Raw genomic sequence first — 19,837 nt, 5'->3', positions numbered from 1 at the left:
TCCGAATTAGTCCAATAACAATAGGGCTCGTCCTTGGCACAAAAGAAAAAACTTGTGAAAGTTTGGTGTCGATTGCATTATTCGTTTTTGAGTTATCGTGCGATCGGACGGACGGACGGACGGACGGACGGACGGACGGACGGACGGACGGACGGACGGACGGACGGACGGACAGACGGACATGTCTAAATCGACTCAGAATTTTACGCTGAGCAAGAATATATATATATGTCCATACCGCAGATGACTCCTTCAAGTAGTTACAAACTCCATACCAAAGTTAATATACCCTTCACGAAGTGCAGGGTATAAAAACTGCATTGAACCATTAAAATCCAGGAGAATAAAAAAAATTACAATATTTAGAATTTCAGAAACACATTTCTAAAAATATAAAATAAATATTCAAAAACTAAACTTGAAATCAATAGAGAATTCAATAAACTACTATAACAAATTCATCAAAGTACTTAAAATCGTTAATTTCCTAAGTTCCAACGAAAATATTTTAAACTCTTTATCATATAAATCATATTCAAATAATGAAGAATTCAGACGAATATCAATTTCTTTTATCTCTATAATTGAAACCACTTTGTACACTAACACTGTCCATATCTAAAGCAAATTTTTTAAAATTCAAATCATAAGTTATTAAAGGTTTAATTGAGAATTTATAAATGATATGTGCACAACTGATGAAACACAAATATATTTAATAATAACAATGAATGTTTATGCAAAATTTTTACGCTATTCCTAACTAAATTATAGTGCTTGGTTACTTAAGAATGATTTTTAAATAGAAAAATAAATTTTATGATATTTACTGAAAACATCGCAAATTCTTTTAAAATTTTTGTAAACAAAACTTGAAAAATTATAGGAATTTTTTAAGTAATCCAACATATTTCAAAATAAGACCAAAATTTCCCCATTAGGAAGTCCACTTAAAAATAGACAAGCAAAATCAAACTACCACCCACACATTTGTACACTCGTGCGTACTGAAAATTGAAATGAATTGAAATTTATTTTTTGAAATGGAGAAAATTTCCATTTTTTTTCCTCCTTTTTAATCACAAATCTATAAGGTGTAGAAAAAAAACAGCTGGTTATCAACAATAATGAGAATTATTTTTAAATGTATTTGTATTTTTATCCTTGTATCCAGTTAAATGAGTGAATTTCTGTAACTGCTCAACATTTTCATCTACAAGTCCATTTCAATAACATCCTGAATACCGCCTCCTTTTTTCAATTTTCCTTCTTTTTCGAGTTTTCAAATTTTTCCTTTTATTATGTTAATGATTATGAAAATACACGAGCGTACCGCATGTCCTTAAAAAATGTAAACAAAATTTTGTGAATAAAATAAATATCCTTTATGTTCTGTTTATATGAATGCATTTTAGAAAATATGAAGTAAAAAAATCAAATTGAAATATTGATATTTTGGAGCATGCGTCAAATTTTTTTCATGCGTATGTTTAATTGTACAGTCATTTTGCATATGAACTTTTGTATTGTAACAGAAAAATATTCAATTTCAATGAATTTTTTTTTTATTTTGAATGAAGAATATTTTAATGGATACCATAGATAAGTTTTCATTTTGATTTTGAGGCAAATGATTTTGCGTTTGCTATATATAAGAAATAATTATTCCTTCGAAACGTATGCAAAATGCAATATAGTTGCACTAAAATTGCAATACTAATAATTTTTAGGAATTACGAAGATGATAAAAAGTGTCACATTTGATATTTCGGGTACCGGTCATCTTTTCGAAACTAGGAATTTTTTAAAACAACCAGAAACTAAATATCATAATACTCCATAAATTGGAGTATTAGAAGTCAAAATATAAATCGCTAATCTAACTTGTAAAGTTAGAATTAGGCCCACTTGACTCTCGACTAATTGCTGGTATACTCACTGGACACTGTGTTTCCATGGTCAACTTAAAAAGGATGGACAAGGCATAGAGCAAGGTCTATCGATTTTGTCAGGAAAAAAAAAGACAACCGTTCATTTTTTTAAAAAAAAAACAAACGTTAATGCTTTGAATTATTACCTTACATACCTTTCATATAGTTTCTTAATTTCTGCCATGAGTTTCCAATATTACAGATGACAAACGATAAATCGCTATTATAATGATACATGTAGGGTATTGAAGAGATGTAATAAAAAGAAAATATTATATGTATTATATTATAATGACGATTAAGTGTAGGGCTCTAGATATTAACTTTATAATTACTGTTGGTACAAGTTGGTATGACTGAGAAATTTATTGGTGAATTTCATACAGAAGGATGAATCAAAAAGATTGTTTGTTTATTCAAGGCGCAAAAGGTCAAGGTTTTCCACTAAAAAGAATTTAATTAGGTTTACAGTCTTTAATTTGATATTATTCATCTAAATAAAAAAATTGGATCAAACTAATGGTTTGTAAAAAATTACTTTTCCCTTGAACAAGTGATAAATTATTTTTTTAAAAAGGTCAACATTATTTAAACTTGTAATTTTATTTGTATACCAAAATATATCAATTAATTGCATACTTTCGGGATTAGCAAAAGAAAAAAAAATCTGTTGTGGTCAGGACATAACTGAGCCCAATGTCTATTGGCTAGTTTAAGGAAAGTATTACTGAAGATTATGAAAATGGCTTTTGAGCAATTTTCATTTTTAATGAGTTAGCAAGCTTTTAGTCAACATACCTAGAAAAATTTAAATTTGGTTACTAGTAGAACTTGACAAAGTGAACTGAAAAGTTCACCAGTTAATTTCGGTAATATCCAGAACTTCAAATTTCAAGAAATTCCATCAATCCGTTTCGTAGATATAGTAAAAAGTGTAAAGTCTGCCGCCAGTTCCACTAAGATTCAAATTTTACAAGTGGAAAAAATTTTCTTTATATGAAATAAATTATTTATTAATGTCCAAAAGTTGCTAAAATGTCAGACTCCTAAATGTTACCGTTTAAAAGGAATTAATTAAAATTTTAGCTTTCTATCACAAAGAGTGTAGAAGTTTTGTAAATAGACCCACGGGCGGACAAAATGAAACTAGCATGAACTTTGTTTCAAATTTTTTTTTAAAAAAGGCTAACAAGATTTTAATGTGTAAAAAATTTTTTCATTAATAAGACCATATACGTATGCATGCAGGATTCTAACTTGTGATTTGATTTGATAAAATCACAAATTTCCGTTCGATACACTTCGACTGTTTTCTATTTTTAAGGCAATAATAATATCAATAGCTGGAATTTAGTTGGTTCCAGCTTTTCATTCTTACCATATATTTTATTCTTACTAACTAAACCATGATAATGCGTTTTACACTTTATTCAATTTTGATAAATTAAATAAATAAACACTATATAAGAAAGTCTATACGCATGTACCCAAATAATTATTTAAGATTATAATTATTTTTATAAATAACCTGTTATACTATTTCTATTTATAGCATTCCAAAAAGAAAAATTTCTTCGACAAAAAAATTTTAACAAGAATTAATTAAAAGAATTTTTCAGCATAAAACACAAATAAAAATTTGTCTGTCAACAATATAAAACAAAAATTATGATTGACATTTCAAATGACATAACGTTCAAGTGGTTACATGTCAATTTCATATTATCTACTCTACAATTATAAATAGTGCTTATGTACGCTGTGTAGTTGAGAAACAGGTGAAATTATTTTTTTTTAATAAAATAAAAATTTCTATTTTTAATAAAATTTTCTTGAAAAAATTTCCAAAATTTTTAAAATTTTCAAAAGAATTTTTTTAAATTTCAAAATAATCTTAGCACGCACACAATCCACACGTTATACCTACATGTATATTAGCTGATAACATTTCACACACAATATACATAAATGTGCACATACACATACATTTATAACATGTATAGTTCATCAATTACAGTTCATATGTGTTATACGTCATGTTTCATATTATTGCGTAAATGCCACAAGAAACCATACGTATATATACATATTTGTATGTTCGTCTATATTTCCCCCCATCCCCCTCCTCTCCCCGAGACAACTAAAAATCTGACAATAACAAAAATTTCATTTTTGATTGTTAAAAGAGAATATGGCGCATATGTTGTCAATAAGAGCACAATTGTTGACAGTAAGTAAGTAAAAATTATGTACAACAAAAATAATAAACAGAGATAAAAAGAAAAAGAAGAAGAAGAAGGGAAATAAAATAACGGAGCAGAGGAAAATAAGAAAATTTCCATTTGAGGGGAAAACTTTCATTTTGAATTTTCTTTTCGAGTTTTCCAACAAACAAAACGATTTTTTGTTTTTATTTTGCTATTTTCCAAAATATTGCAAATTTAAAAATCGTGCAAGCAAAGATACATAAATGTGAGAGAACTTCAACACAGAGACATTTCAGGGAGGAAGGCCAATTTTTAAAAATTTCTCCATTTCGTTGCTCCTTTTATTGAATTTTTTTTCTGTTTTTGATTTTTCAAAAGTGTATGTGCACATTTTACTGTAATAAGACTTTAAAGTTTTTTTTTGTATTTGCCTATTAAAAGTTCAAATCAAAAATTATTCAAACGTTTAAAATTCATCCGACCATGTACAACTGAATTCGGTTAAAAAGAAAAAAAATTTTTTTTAATATTTTTATTTAAATAAAAGATAAGAAAAGCGCAAAGGAAAACAAAAAAAAAAACAGAAAAATTTAAAAAATCAATAAAATCGCGGAAAAGGACTTAATTTAAACGGATTGGCGAGTTTCTTTTATAAGTTAGCAAATGTTTGATTTTGGCTTAAATTATTAATGGTAGATTTATTTCCAATATAATCGAATAAAAATAAGAAAAATGAAAAAATGACGTGAAAAGTTTTGAATTTTCAAATTTTGAATATTAAAATTTTTGTTAGCCTTGCCCTTAATAATACTAAAATATTATGTATTTTTTAAGAGAACTTCAAAGGACATTAAAAGGAATTTGTTGTTTAAGCAGAATTTAAAAAATTTTCTTTAACATGTAAATATCGTAAAATAAAAACCAATAAAAAAAGAATTCAAAAAATATTGATAAAAAAATACAAAAAAAATAAAATAAGAAAAAAGAACAATAAAAATTTATTGAAAACCCTAAAATAATTGAAAAATCTTATTTAACTCTAACATTTCGCCCTATAACTTGGATATTGGATAATGATTGAAGATCAACATCAAGTTCCCATTTCAATGTGTAAGTATAACAGATTAAGTTTTATAAATTTTTCAAAAGCCGTCGGTAAATTCATTTATTATTTTCGAATTTTTTACATAACATTTAGAAAAAAAACTTATCAGCGACATAATTGCGATTATCTTTATAAAAAATTCTATAAAATTGCTGAACATGGTCGAAAATATTGCGTTTCTTACGCAATATCTCGAGCTATACAAGTTTTGTGCAATATAGTTATTATTACACTTGTTATTGTAGCTATTATTAGGAAAATGGGGCTTCAGTTGGGAACTATAAAATATTCATACGTTATAATGGTTCGAATAATCTAAATAATAATAAATTAAATATTTTAGAATTGTAGCTCTGAACCAGGAGAAAGTTTTGTGAAAATCCTCTTAACCTTGAAGTTGTAGTACAAAACAACTCAAAGGGAAAGGGAATATATTGAGTTCTATAAAATTTTTATATATTATTCAGGAGCTTTGATTTCTTTTGTTTTTGCCAAGTTTTAATAGAGTTAGAGAAATGATGAAATAAAATAAGGAAAACTGTAATTTCTGAGAATTTGTTTACCACATTTTCTTCTTATAATTATAATTTATATTTTATTTTGTTTATTTGGTATTCATGAGGTAAATCTACCATATGACAAAATTAACAATCTCACATTTTCTTATTAGAAAATTAACTTGCTCGGGATACATTCGAAAAATTCCAAATTCTAAATTTTTTTATTATAATATTATTTATAATTATTAAATGTTTATTTTTAAAAAAAAAATTATAGCAGGTTATGTAACTTAAAACTAGTTTTGGAAGCAATTTCCTTCTGACAGATTGGTACTTTCGTTTAATTTAAGCAAATGCTACTTTCGCTCTAATTAAATATTTTTTTTAATAGAATATAGCAAAATAATATAGCAAAATTTGAACAGAATGCAAAAAAGAATTCTATACTATACAGAAATGTAGGTTTGATATTGAAATAAAACTGTATAACAGTATAAATATAATTTAAGACACGAGTGAATGAATATAGGTCAACTACAATTCTTTTGAAAATTATTTTTTGTTATACAAAATGAAAGTCTTAGGTCTTTGGTTTTTTAAAAGCAAAAACTCATTTTTCAAAAAGCTATTGCCTTCAAAAGTTAATTTGCTTCTAAAAAATGTTGTGCCACACTTTTGAATTATAAAAGTTGAAATCGTTAAATTTAATGTTATCAACAAAAATGTTATGACTAGACTAAATCACTTTTTTAACAAGAAAACTGAGAGTTTGCGACTTAAAATTCGTTAGGATAAAGGAGCTATAAATAAGCAAAATTACGCCCTTTTTAAATACTTTATATAGTGAATGAAAGTGTCTTGGACATCTTTTTCTTATATCTTTCGTCTTTTCATGGTGAAAATTTTCTTTAAACTTTAACACATCTTGTAGATTACACTCTCATTCACTCATTTATATCTTCAATATTATTATATCGTAAAATGAATGAGTTTTCGAAATTTTGGATGAAAAACAAAATACTGAATAAAGAAACAGATATGAAATAATTTTCATTACAATAAAAATTTAAAAAAATTTTGCTTGCATGTAATGAAAAAGATTACTAAACCTCCTGGTGATGCTACAAAAAAGCTCTTAACTCAAATTAAGGTCCCTTATGTTAAACAAAAGAACTATTTATGTTGAATTATTTTATTAATGGTTTTCAACATTTTCATTTCAATTAGACCATATGCCTCTATTTTTTCCTATTAATATATTTCTTTATTTAAATAGGTTTATTCAAAAACATAAGATTTTGAATAACTTGAAAAGAATGTAATAAAGTTCTAGTACTTTTCCATAACTCTTGTAAAATGTGAATTTAACAAGAAGCAAAGAACAATAAGTTAACCATTATACATGCTTGTAATTAAAAACTTTATAAATTTTGTTATTGGATTCAAATTTCTTATTCTTAAATATTTCACTAATTTATTATATTTCTATGATAATTTTTGTAAACACTTTATAAATAATAATTCAATTTTTAATAAAAACTTGCAACTGTAATCAATAGTAGACCAATTTCAAAACAAGTCAAACGAATTTTAAATAAAGTTGGGTCAAACCACTGGTTTGTATTGTAGTACTTTTCCCTTCAGCAAGTGAGAATACTGCTTTTAAATGATCTATGTATACCTACTACACTATTAAAATTATTTTCATTAATAAACGAAACTATTTCTAGGATTGCATATATTTAGGATGAACACTTTATGCAATCTTTGAAATAAAACGAAAAAATTTAAAGAGGTGTTAACAGAATGCTCGATTGATTGCGTCAGTTAAGGAAAATAGTTATACTTTTCAATGGTATGGAATTCACCGTTAGCTTTCTGCATTTATATAAATTTGAAAAATTTTGCAGTTTCGGAAATACAAAGTGCCAAAAATTCAAATTTTAAAAAATTTGATAGACGATAACTTAAGAGGGAAAGGAAATAACGAAATGAACTATTTAGTAGTATCTAAAAGCTGCTAAAATTTCAGAGTTTTAAAACATCTAGAAGATAAACGACATCAAAATTTGTAAAAAACGGATTAAAATAACGGTAAATTTGAACAGCCATTTTGTTTTTTTAAACTTCAAGTATGGCTTGCCGCGGTAGAAGAAGCAACCCACTGCTTTTCTGCGATTGTAAAATTTGAAAAATGCTGATGGCTTCACTGCAATAAATAGTTAAAAAATGGTATGTTTATGGTTTTCGGGGGGGTATAACTTCTAGAGGGGGCGAGATACGTAAAAATTTTCTTCTTTAGAAATAAGTTTCTAGTAAAGATCTATGTACTCGTACATATAAAATTTCAGCTTTCCATCTCTAAGGGTGTAGAAGTTTTGTAAACAGACACATGGACAGACTAACGGACGGACGGACAGAGTGAAACTAATAAACACTTTTTTTTCAAAAATTTTTTGGAAAAGTGCTAAAAATAAGAATAAATTTGTTCCATTGTTGTCTAAATTTGTTAAACTTTTATTTAAAAGTATAAAATTTTTATTATATTTATTTAAATTAAAATTTATAATTTTTATACAATTCAGAAATAAGATTATAGAATTATTCTTATTCCGCTTTCTTCTCGAGTTATTGGGCCTCAAATGAATCTCACTAAAAACTGACTCTTTGTTGAATTTCCTCTCAAACTTTAGGAAATATGATAGGCAAAAAGAACCCTATATACCAATTTCGAAATTCTGTATCTCTTATTACATAACCAAAAGTGTATTATTGTTTTTTAATATACATATATACAAACTGTTTAGGCGTAAAATTGAAAACTTCAAGAAAAAAAAACTTTTTTTTTCTAATACTCGTAATTTTAAGTTATTAACCCATCAAATAGAAGGTAAAAGCTGCGCTATTACAGTTTTCCTTTGCACCATAAATCTGATGACAAATCTGAAAAATCTGAGGAGCTGAGAGATCTTTTATGATTAAAACCGAAATTAATAAGGTAATTTAAGGTTTACGTCCATTTTTCTTTTTTACTTAATCGAATGAATAAGTATCGTGTGTTCGAATAATACGTTTTTTATATCATTTGCTTTCGTTTCTCTAAAAATGTAAGAAACGAAAGCAAATTCTGTCACTTTGTTTTGCAAGCAACAAGTTGAGTTGTAACAGAAAGAAGATTAGTAAAAATATAAATTTTTTTAATTGCAAATGTTTAAATTTGCCAACTTACAAAACAGAGTGAATGAATAGACTTGATTTTCACTCAGGCGAAACTTAATTGTAACAAATTACACACTTATATTGTATTAATTTTTTACTTTTTATAGAATATTAAATTAAAAAAAGTATCCATTAATCTTAAAATTTTCAAATTTTCTCTTGCGCCAAGAATACAAAACCTCTAAATAATTATGATTGGTCCAATAAGACCCTTTGTGCAGTAGGTTTCTGTAATTTATGAATTAATATTTTGCATTGTATATGGAGCAAATTTACTCTAAATTTTTAAATGAAATCAAAATATTTTTCGACCAATAAAATTCTAAGATTAATCTTCATAAGATTTTGCATTACAATATAAATAAGAAACGGATAAAAGCATATTAGTAAGAGTATACAAATGTCATTTTAAATAATCTGTCCAATGTGCTTTCTTATATTATTACGTTTGCTCTAAATAGTTGTAAAAACAATTTGGAATTAATTATTTTGTATTTTTAGTTAAGGGTATTATTTCAGTTAAAAATTATTTATTTACTATTATTCCCCGCACTAACATCACAATAGTTTCTTATATCACCTGAATTTCTTGAATTTTCCAACTTTTCTAGTTGGAAACTACTTGAATTTTGCGATGTGTCACAGAATCATATACATAGCTTTGTCTTTTAATGTAACAAAAACAATACAAAAGTATAAAAATTTCGTTTCATAAACGATTTATGAATAAAAGAAGAGTCTAATATTAATCTATTAAATATTTCATTGTTAAAAATTCTTCTGTATATATAGGAACAATATGTTACAATATGTTATATATGTGAATATAATCTCAATAACCGAGTAGTGTAGAATCTTGTCATCCGAGAGTAATCAGATTAATTTCATTTTTTTTTTGATTTTTTGATTTGTAATAAGGATTTATTTAATTTTAACATATTTAGTTTATATAATTCTTTACTTAAATATAAGTACCACCATATTCGAACTCAAAACTATATAAAATAGTAAATGGTATAAGTAAATGATGGGTAGGTGTATCTCAGCATTCTTATAAGATAGATGGAATTTCTAAAATGAAAAGTAAACCTATATTTTATAAAAACTTTATATGTCAGATTAAACAGCTTGATATTTTAACACGAGTTACTTAGAAAGACTCTAAACACCTGTTACAATGCTAAAACTAATTTTAATATAAAAAATCATATTTCGCACAAACTTCATTTTCACACATCAACATTCACATACAAAAATTTTTTTAAATGTATGTGTGTATGTATTGATACATTATGAATTTAACATTTTTCATATTATCCATTTTTAGCCAGGATAATAAAATCAATAAAATCCAATTTTAATTTTTAAGGAGGCGAGTGATTGTATTTTTTTTTTTGCTCTTTGTAAATTTACAAGTGTTTTTATATTCTATATCAAATACACACTTATATATGAAAATGTATAATGAATCAAAACAATGGTTTGTAAAACAGCACATTTCCTTTAGAAAATTCAAAACTCAGTGCTTTGATTCTAGCTTTAAGCAATGAAAAGGATCTACTGATTTTCAAAGGATTTCCAAATAATTTATGCATATGAGCATAGTCTACTGAAAAAGCTTAATTTTTTTGCTATTAGATGCGATATTACATTTTTGCTTTATTGAAATTTGAAAGGGTATTGTAGAACTACAGGTAAAAATTTATATTCAGTAAATTTAAAATAAATCTTCGAAAGAAGAGTGAGTTACAAAGAAATTTTCTTCAAGTACAATAAAATATCTGTTGATATCTACAAGTTGTTAAAATTTGGAGCACATTCGAAATGCCGTGTATAGGAGAAAAATTGCTTCAAAAATTGGAGCAAAATCGGATAAAGTTATTTTGAAGGATCACGATCGTGTTTTTATGATATTTGCTTATATTTTTATATGATTGAAATAATTTACAAATTTCGATTTTGGTTTGATTTGACCACAATCGTTTGTCAAATTGCGTTTGCAAAAGCTGAAATTTGTAAACAGACGAACAGAAGGAAACACAGCATGAAAATAATGTGAGCAAAAATATCATGTTCACATTATTGATGAAATGAGTATGATACTCATACACATTAGAATAAAAGTGATTTAGAGAATATTTCCATGGAATTAATAAATCATCATAAGTAAATCCTTTAAACAGCTTTTTTCGATTTTTAATGTAATAAGCAACGACGATGCAAATGATTAAGGTTTTATCTATTTATAGAAAGAAAATTATAAAAATACGCGATTCTATTATAAATCCCCTTTTATACAAAGAAATACAAAATTTTAATATTTAACAGGAAAAATTTCAATAAGAATTAAAAAAAAGAAAAAACCGAAAAGCAAGAAGGGGTAAAAATTGATTTTCCAATGATTTCAGTATTAAAAGAAAAGAATTTTATATTTTATTCACACAATACACAATTTATACGCGATGATTTCTAATATTTTATAATAGGTCTAAAATAGTCTCTGTTCAACCAAAACAAAAAATGGTAGCATATTGGATGTCGTGATTAGTCTCTTTGATGTCATATTATAAAGAAATTAAAATAAAAAAGTTACAGGAATTTCAATGATACTGTGATGTTTTTACGTTAAAGACTAAGAATAAAAATTTGTGCTAAAATTTATGCTAAGGGAGAATTTTGAACTTCCTTTTTTCTCATTATAAAAACAAGGATCAATTTTACTCCATTATATATATTTATTTATTAAAAAAATTACTAAGCATTATATTAAAAGAGCATCCAGACACAATCAATTTTTCATATTCAATACAATTTATAGAAATTTTGATTAGAATTTTCGAAGGTTCTAATAAAACTTATTGATTCTTTGTTTAGATTGCTATAATTTTGAAAAATATTTTTTAATAGAACATCAAAAGAAAGAAGATCAGTGATTTTTATTCCAGTAGGGAAATAACTTTACCCTGTTGTTTTTAATTATTAAATTGTTACCGACAATAGCCTAAACGATTTTATAATATTTAATAAGTGTTGGTTTTATGACAACTGGTTCAATAATGCAAGAATATGATTCAATTGGTCGCCAAAGATAATACGTAATACTTAGTTTCAATTCAGTTCCTATTGAAGCTTTACAAATTATAAATGAGGCTAATGAAACAAATAACAAAATTTTCTGTTTTAAATTTCTAACTACACTCTTCAATATTTTAAAACTTCATTATTACATAAAATTGGATCAACTACAAACTAATTTTATTGGAAATCCAAAATATTGGATTTAAAAATTTTGTGGCGGGATAACCCCAGCTTCTTATTCTACGCCTTTATATCACTCAATGCATTTACTGAAATTTTTCATAACTCATTAAACACATTTAGGTATTTATTGCTTTTAATCGACTAAATAAAAATATGGAGGTCTTACAGCGCAAAAAAATTTAAGCTACAATTTTTCTAAACATAACGTATGTATTTAATTAATTATGGAAATTATCAGAAAAAAAAACTCATATTATTAGCTTATAACCAACAAGTCGCTTGAAATGGTTAAGTTTTCAAATATTTGCGACTATTATAATAGTATAATATGCCTAGCCCTAGCGTACAATAAAATTCCAATTAAAACTCGTTACTCCGTTACATAGTGTTCCAACAACAAACACCAACAATTCACATTTCTTGCTTAGTTGAACCATATTTGTGACTTTTTGAAAAATATCTCTAATTATTAATAATAAAATCTTGATGCAATTATTTAAATACATTCAGACCTTATAATTTTTTTTTGCATATTTACGGTTTTGGTACAATTAGGCACCTCGGTCTAATATCTTCTTGATAAATTCGAGTATCTATTATCTAACTATAAAGACAAAACTATAAACACAGAAAATAGCGGTCGTCTTAGTAGTTAGCTGCATGTCAACGGGCTCTACCATACAATTAAAAAAAATTTAAAGTGTTTTGCAATTAATAGAAAAAATTGCCAAATTCATGGTATGAATGGTGTAGAGAAAGAGTAATTTTTAGATATTTTTCAAAATTATTTTAAAAAATGTGAAATCGATATATAAATCTGATAATTTCTGCTTTGTGTCTATATAGAAAAATTAATTTCATCCACAAATTTTCGACATTCATGCTATATGATCTTAATTTCGCTATTAAAATCATTCAACATTAAAGTAAAAATTCTATTATCGCTAGGTGTATATTGCAAAATTTAACACCAAAGTTCATGCAAATTCATAAATATTAGATAAAATGTTTGTAAATATGAACGTATACAAATGATCAACTGCAAATATTTCAAGTGCAAAACAATTCAATTTTTTTTATCAAACGAAAATCTAATTTCTAATTTCATTAAATGCACATTTACTCAAACATAAAAAAAATTTTTAATTTTCCCACATAAACGTTTCTAATTTAATTATGAAACCCTTAATTCGTCAAAATAAAACTAAAAATTTATTCTATTTTTTGAATAATTTTTGAATATTCCACATTTCCACCAAAAGTTTCATAACTTTTTTAACAAAAATAATAAATAAATTTTCCACTTCATAGCGTTTTCAAAAATTATGAAATTTTTGGTTATTTTAGAAATTTTCATAAAAAATTTTTCAAATTATACAAACTAAAAAATATTTTCAACAAAAAATCATAACAAATTTAAAAAATAAAATAAATACTCTAAACAATCAACCATATTTTCTAAAAAAAAAATATTTTTTTTAGATCCTTTGGACATAAAATGCCATCCGCAAGAATTACAACAACAACTTTCAAATATCAATAATAATAGTCTAACATTAAACGGAAATACCGGAAACGGAAGAATGTTAACAGGAATTTCTGCAACACAACAACAACAACAATCATCATCATTATCATCAACTGCTGCTTCACAATTAACATCATCAACAGGATTACCACCAGAAGTCTTAACATCTGATGTTGGTGGTTTACTTGAAGCAATTCAAAATCATCATCAACAACAGCAACATCATCATCATCAACAACAGCAAATGCATCATCATACATTAGTTAATGGCAATAAAAATAATTGTAATAATAACAATAATAGTAACAATAATAATAATAACAATATTGAAAATTTAACAACAACTTTAAATGCAAATAACCTAGGAAATATTAATAATACTAGAACAGTATTAATGCCATGTAATCTCAATAATTGTGGTCATCCATGTAACATTAATAATAATAATAATAATAGTAACAGTAATAGTAATAGCAGTTGCGGTGGACTTAGTATTGGTGGTGGTAGTAATGGTGGAAATGGTAACAGTGGAATTAATAATAATTGTTGTTGCAATAATTGTAATGACATTAGCAATAATAATGGTAATAACAACAATAATAATAGTAATAGCAATGGTAGTAATGGTTTAAATGAAAATGGCTGTAATCAACAAATTCAACATCATAGACCATCAAGTATTTCAATTGGATCTACAATACAATGTGGATTTTGTTTACAATTAATACAGGATCGTTATATATTGAGAATTATGGATATGTCATATCATGAAAATTGTTTAAAATGTTCAATATGTTCAATGCATTTGGTGCATTCTTGTTTTACACGTGATGGAAAATTTTATTGTCGATTGGATTATGAAAGGTACTTGAAAATATATGTATGAAAAATTTCTCTTTTGAAAAATATTAAAAAATATTATTAGAAACTCAATCGTAATATGGTAGACTAATTTTAAATTTTACAACTGAGGTGAAAGGGCAGTAGATTTCGGTTATAACAAATGTACGTATAATTATTACAGGTCTTCTAGCAAATGTTGCTTGCCTAATAATTTTATTGAAATAACAAGATTTTTATCTTGGCTAGTTATATAATTTTTGTCCTAAATCAAAGGAGATTCTTCTTGTAAGTCAAATATGTAGATTCGTGATTTATATGCATATGCTTTTGAAGATTTTGAAACACTTTTACGAAAATTAAATTTCTCATTTGAGAAACAACATAGAAATGATTACATTAAAAAAAAACAGGCTAGTCTTTTTTTTGTGTAGATAAATTACTGGAACATAATATTCATTTACAATTATAAGGAAATTCTAATAGACTCACCTTTTGTCACTTTACAATCAGTGCATGAAGTTTCCACAAAATTTCAAAACCATGTCCCCCTTCTCTATTTATTTAACCTATCTCATCAATTTCTATTATATTACAGGACCACGGAAAATTATACATTCCAAAATTAATGATTGTTTCCTCAAATTCTGAAGTGTATGGTTTAGTTTTCCTGAATAGCTTTGTTTCTTAAATTTCGTATTATTTTCTTTGTCACCAATGAAACTAATATCAAAGAGGCTTCAACAAAAATTGAATATTAAAAATTGGCAAGTTACATTTGTCTTTGTTTCCAAACATATTGATAGTTTCTATTCGAAGAATTTTAAAGTCAATCCAAATATTTCGTTTTCTTTAAAAGAAAAAAAAAATTTTTGAAGAGGAAGAACAAGAAAAAAAGCTGAAATTTAAATCAAAAAATTTCTTTTTTTCTTACATCCTTTAATAAGAAAAAAAATTTTGTTAAATATTTGAAGTTTAATTTTTTTTTATTTGACTTAAGAATTCTTGATAACTTGTGAGAGTATATTGTGCTATACTCATACATACCTTTGTATATATAAAATGAACATATTAAGTTTATTCTTCTATTCTATTTACGGAATCATGAACACAAAACTTTATATCAGTGATGATCAACCTGTGAATCCGCCAACTGAAGATCAAATATCGTCAAATTTAAAATTTATACAGATTTATTTAAAAAAAGATAAATTTATTAAGTAATTTAATGTTTAAAACTTTCATACCTTTACTTATTGTAAATTAAAGAAGTACGAGACTTTCAAAAATATTAAAAAAGTAACGAAACTTTAGAAATTTTACGTGCAGTACAAATCGGTGGCAATAAGATTTCCGAATAATTTGCAAAAAATTACTACTATTCATTGCAATTATGTCGACTTTATTTATTTATTAAGTACTTTATTTTCCAAAACACTGTGCAATAATTGCTAGTAGTATGAATTTGGTTCTCTTTTTCTACTGATTGCAAAATTTTTAAAAAATTTTTCTCATGTTTCTCAAATTTCTAATCCAACAAAAGTGAATTTAATTCGAAATATTTTAATTTGGTAAAATGAATTTGAAAAAATCGAGGTAAAAACTCTATTTTAAAAGTATCCTTCAAATATTTTATCTATTTGCTACAGAACTAATTGCCGAACGCTTTTTTGTAAGATAGAATTTAAGTGCACGCATTTTCAAAAATTCTAAAACCCGCATAATATTAAATTTTAGCTTGCTTATTATATTTATAGTTTGTTACACCTCTTAATTTATCCAAAGATTTCGTATTTATCAGAATTGTAAACGAAATTTTATCCACTTCTTAAAAAGGTTTCCCACTACTGCTGCATATGCTTTACGCCTACATATGCATTTATAAATGTGTGTATGTGTGTACAAATAAATTTTTTTTATTAAATTTTTGTTTTTATTTTCTATATCTATTAAAAAAAATTTCAGAAAAGAAAACAATATAAAAAAAATTGGAAGGATTTCAAAAGGATCTCCTTGGTTCTTCCTTTTAATTTCTTTTTTATTTTTTTTTCCAAAATATTCTTGCATTTTATTTATTTTTTCTTGTATTATTATCTATGTAACAATTTTTTCCTTAAAATTATTAATATTTTTTTTCCATCTTTTTGAATATCCTTTGACACACAGACTCTTTATACGTAATCGTTGTCTTGGATGCGGTGATAAGATTAGCTCAGATGAATTTGTTATGAAGACACAAGAGAATGTTTTTCATTTAAAATGTTTTGCTTGTGTTGTATGCGGAATGCAATTAAAAAAAGGCGAAGAATATGTTATTAAACAAGGACAATTATTTTGTCGTATTGATTATGAAAAAGAAGTTGAAATGATGCAAGGATATGGTAAATATAATAAAGATAGAAAAGAAAAATAAAATAAATTTTAATTTGAATTTTTAATTTTACTTTTTTATTTTAAGATTTTTATGGAAACGATTTATATCCACCAAAAATGGATGGTAGAAGAGGTCCAAAACGTCCCCGTACAATATTAAATACACAACAGAGAAGAGCATTTAAAGCATCATTTGAAATATCACCGAAACCGTGTCGTAAAGTTAGAGAAAATTTAGCAAAAGATACTGGTTTAAGTTTAAGGATAGTACAGGTTTGATAATTTTTGATCATTTATTTAATAATAAAATAAGGGGTGAATTTTAAAGTAATACAATTTATGCAAACTGAACGAAAAGTCGCAAAATTCTAATCAAATACCCCTCTATGTAAATGTATAAATCAACAGATTAATCTTTTAGATGGTTCTCCCGATAGTTTCAATTTTGATTTATTTTTGAGTTCATTTTTTAGCTGGAATATTACCAACTATTTTTCAAATTGGTAATAGCTTCCACGGATGGTCATTATGAGCAGAAGATTTCACCCATAGCTAAAAATATACTTTTTCTTTGTCAAGCTATAAGATCTTGCTTACTAACCGACACATTTAAACTGGATTTTTATTGCTCACTGAACGTAATCACAAATAAGTCCATATTTATGCGTACATTTAGTTTGTAGTGTCGCTTTGTTGAAACCAAACATAGAGAGATCTTGGCCTTGCTTTTTGAATTAAAAGAATTTTACTGCTGTTGGTATTCAATTAAATCGATTAATTTTGAAAGACAAAAATGGACGATCCAGTCTTACTTTAGATCTAATTGCGACTCATGTAAGCGCTTAAAAAAATTAAGCTTTGTCGTAAATGAGATGTGGTATAGCAACTGATACTTTACTTTAACACGTCCTCAGTCACAAGCAATAAAATTTATCATATTTTATTACAATTTATATAGCAATCTCTGAATGCCTATTGTCTTCACATGTAGGTTTCCAATTTAGAACAAACTTATTTGCATTATCAATTCAAATTAATGACTACAACATATTTCTTACTATTATAAATGTCCTTGCTCTTACGTTAATTTTCTTTTTTTCAAATTCTTTCAACCAGAAATCAGTGAATAAATTTTTGCCAACAAAAAGATGGATCTTCGGCAGGCCGCTTTAAGACTGCCTTACCAACATTTGAATATATTTGTAGATTTCCCGGTTTCGCATCTTACACGAGCGATATTTTACACGACTAATAATGACCCTGATTTTAAATCGACCACGTAGTACAGCAGTGCCAATAACTTTCACCAAAGACATGGACAAATAAATCAGTGTTTTCATTAACAATGATGTGTAAGGCAGTCTTGTTTAGGTGGCTGAAACGCACCTTCCGCATTCTATTATGTAGATATATCTAATGCTTAATAATTTGCGAAACCAGTGCAAAACATGTCGTTTTTTGTTTGATTTGTCTGCTCAATAGGTCGATTGAAAGTTTACCTAAAATTATAGAAATAATTAAATTTATTTAACAATTTAATTAAATGGATATATTGCTAAATTTAATATTTGAATTCGGTTTCTCATCCAACCATTATTGATCAACTACAATCGCCTTTCGGTTTATAAGCATAATTAATCCCATATAATAAGCAAAATGAACACAAGAACGAGTACCTTTAGCAGAATTACTCTATTTACTTTCTTAGTAATTCATGAAAATTTCCTTAAATTTTATTCACGCACAAACAAATTTCTGGTTTACAATAATTTCTAAATATTTTTATAAAGTTGTGTTAAAATAAAGTGGCTTAATATATCCCACATATAGGTTTGGTTCCAAAATCAACGTGCAAAAGTTAAAAAAATTCAAAAGAAAGCAAAACAGGATAATCACAATACAAAGGGTAATAGTGAAACAGACTCTCAAGAATCGGATAGTAGTTTAGCTAAAATCAAAGATGAAGCACATAGTGATGAAGAATCAATGGAATCACATTTTTCATGTAGCGAAAAATCACGTATAATTAAAGATGAATTACAAAATGAAAATGTGCCATTCAATTGTGTCGACACTAATAAAGGTATAAAGTTTGCCTTAAATAGAAAATTAAGAAAATTATTAAAATTTAACAAAACGCTGAAATTGAAATTTTCACAACAACAAACAAATTTTTTTTCTCTTTTCTTTCTTTTGTTTCTCTTATTTTCATTTTCTATTTCAGAAAACTGCAATAAAAACAATGAACCCATCCTTAATACAATTTTAGGTTTATGTAATTATGCTACTTTTCAACAATTAATGTCAACACCATTCGCTCAATCCCAACAAATGTTAAATCCTATCGATCGATTATATAGCATGCAAAATTCATATTTTCGTCCAGATGAATTTGAATTCTCAAATACAGGTAGTATCGGTGGTAATAGCGGTGTTGGCGGTAGTATTGGTAATAATAGTAGTGGAGGTGGTGGTAGTATTGGTGTTGTAAAAGAATTAAATGAAAATTAATTGAAAAAAAAAGGATATTTAAAAAATAAAAAAAGGATTGAATTTATTGGTTTTTTTGTTACGAAAATTAAAAAAACAGAAAAAAAAATATTAATAAATTTATTAATAAAATTATTATAGTCATGTTGATTAATTAATTAATTTAATAATAATATTGTAATAATAATGTAATTTTTAATTTTGAATTTTAATATTTATTTAAAATATAGTAGAAAAGAAAATATAAAGTAAATTTTAATGATTATCTCTCTTTAGAGATAAAATTGAAAAAAAAAATATGAAGATTTAATATAGCAATTATTAAAGAAAAAAAAATATTATTTAATAATTTTTTATAAATATAAATCTATTGAAATTTGATT

General features: G+C 25.8%; 1 protein-coding gene across 1 annotated transcript; it reads left to right on the top strand.

Annotated features, from left to right (window-relative positions):
* Window positions 1-4,622: 4,622 nt before the first annotated feature.
* LOC129609174 (LIM homeobox transcription factor 1-beta) lies at window positions 4,623-19,516 on the top strand. The gene is made up of 6 exons (XM_055521092.1): window positions 4,623-5,248; window positions 13,706-14,615; window positions 16,758-16,972; window positions 17,050-17,237; window positions 18,795-19,047; window positions 19,189-19,516. Exons 1-6 carry the CDS (start codon window positions 5,212-5,214, stop codon window positions 19,473-19,475), a joined length of 1,890 nt encoding a protein of 629 aa, XP_055377067.1. The 5' UTR covers window positions 4,623-5,211; the 3' UTR covers window positions 19,476-19,516.
* Window positions 19,517-19,837: the final 321 nt, after the last annotated feature.

This window comes from Condylostylus longicornis, unplaced genomic scaffold (genome assembly GCF_029603195.1).
Source record: "Condylostylus longicornis isolate FDR11 unplaced genomic scaffold, ASM2960319v2 ptg000038l, whole genome shotgun sequence".
Taxonomy (NCBI): Eukaryota; Metazoa; Arthropoda; class Insecta; order Diptera; family Dolichopodidae; genus Condylostylus; species Condylostylus longicornis.
The sequence above is the reverse complement of the archived record's forward strand: the minus strand, read 5'-3'. Positions and strand labels throughout refer to the sequence as shown.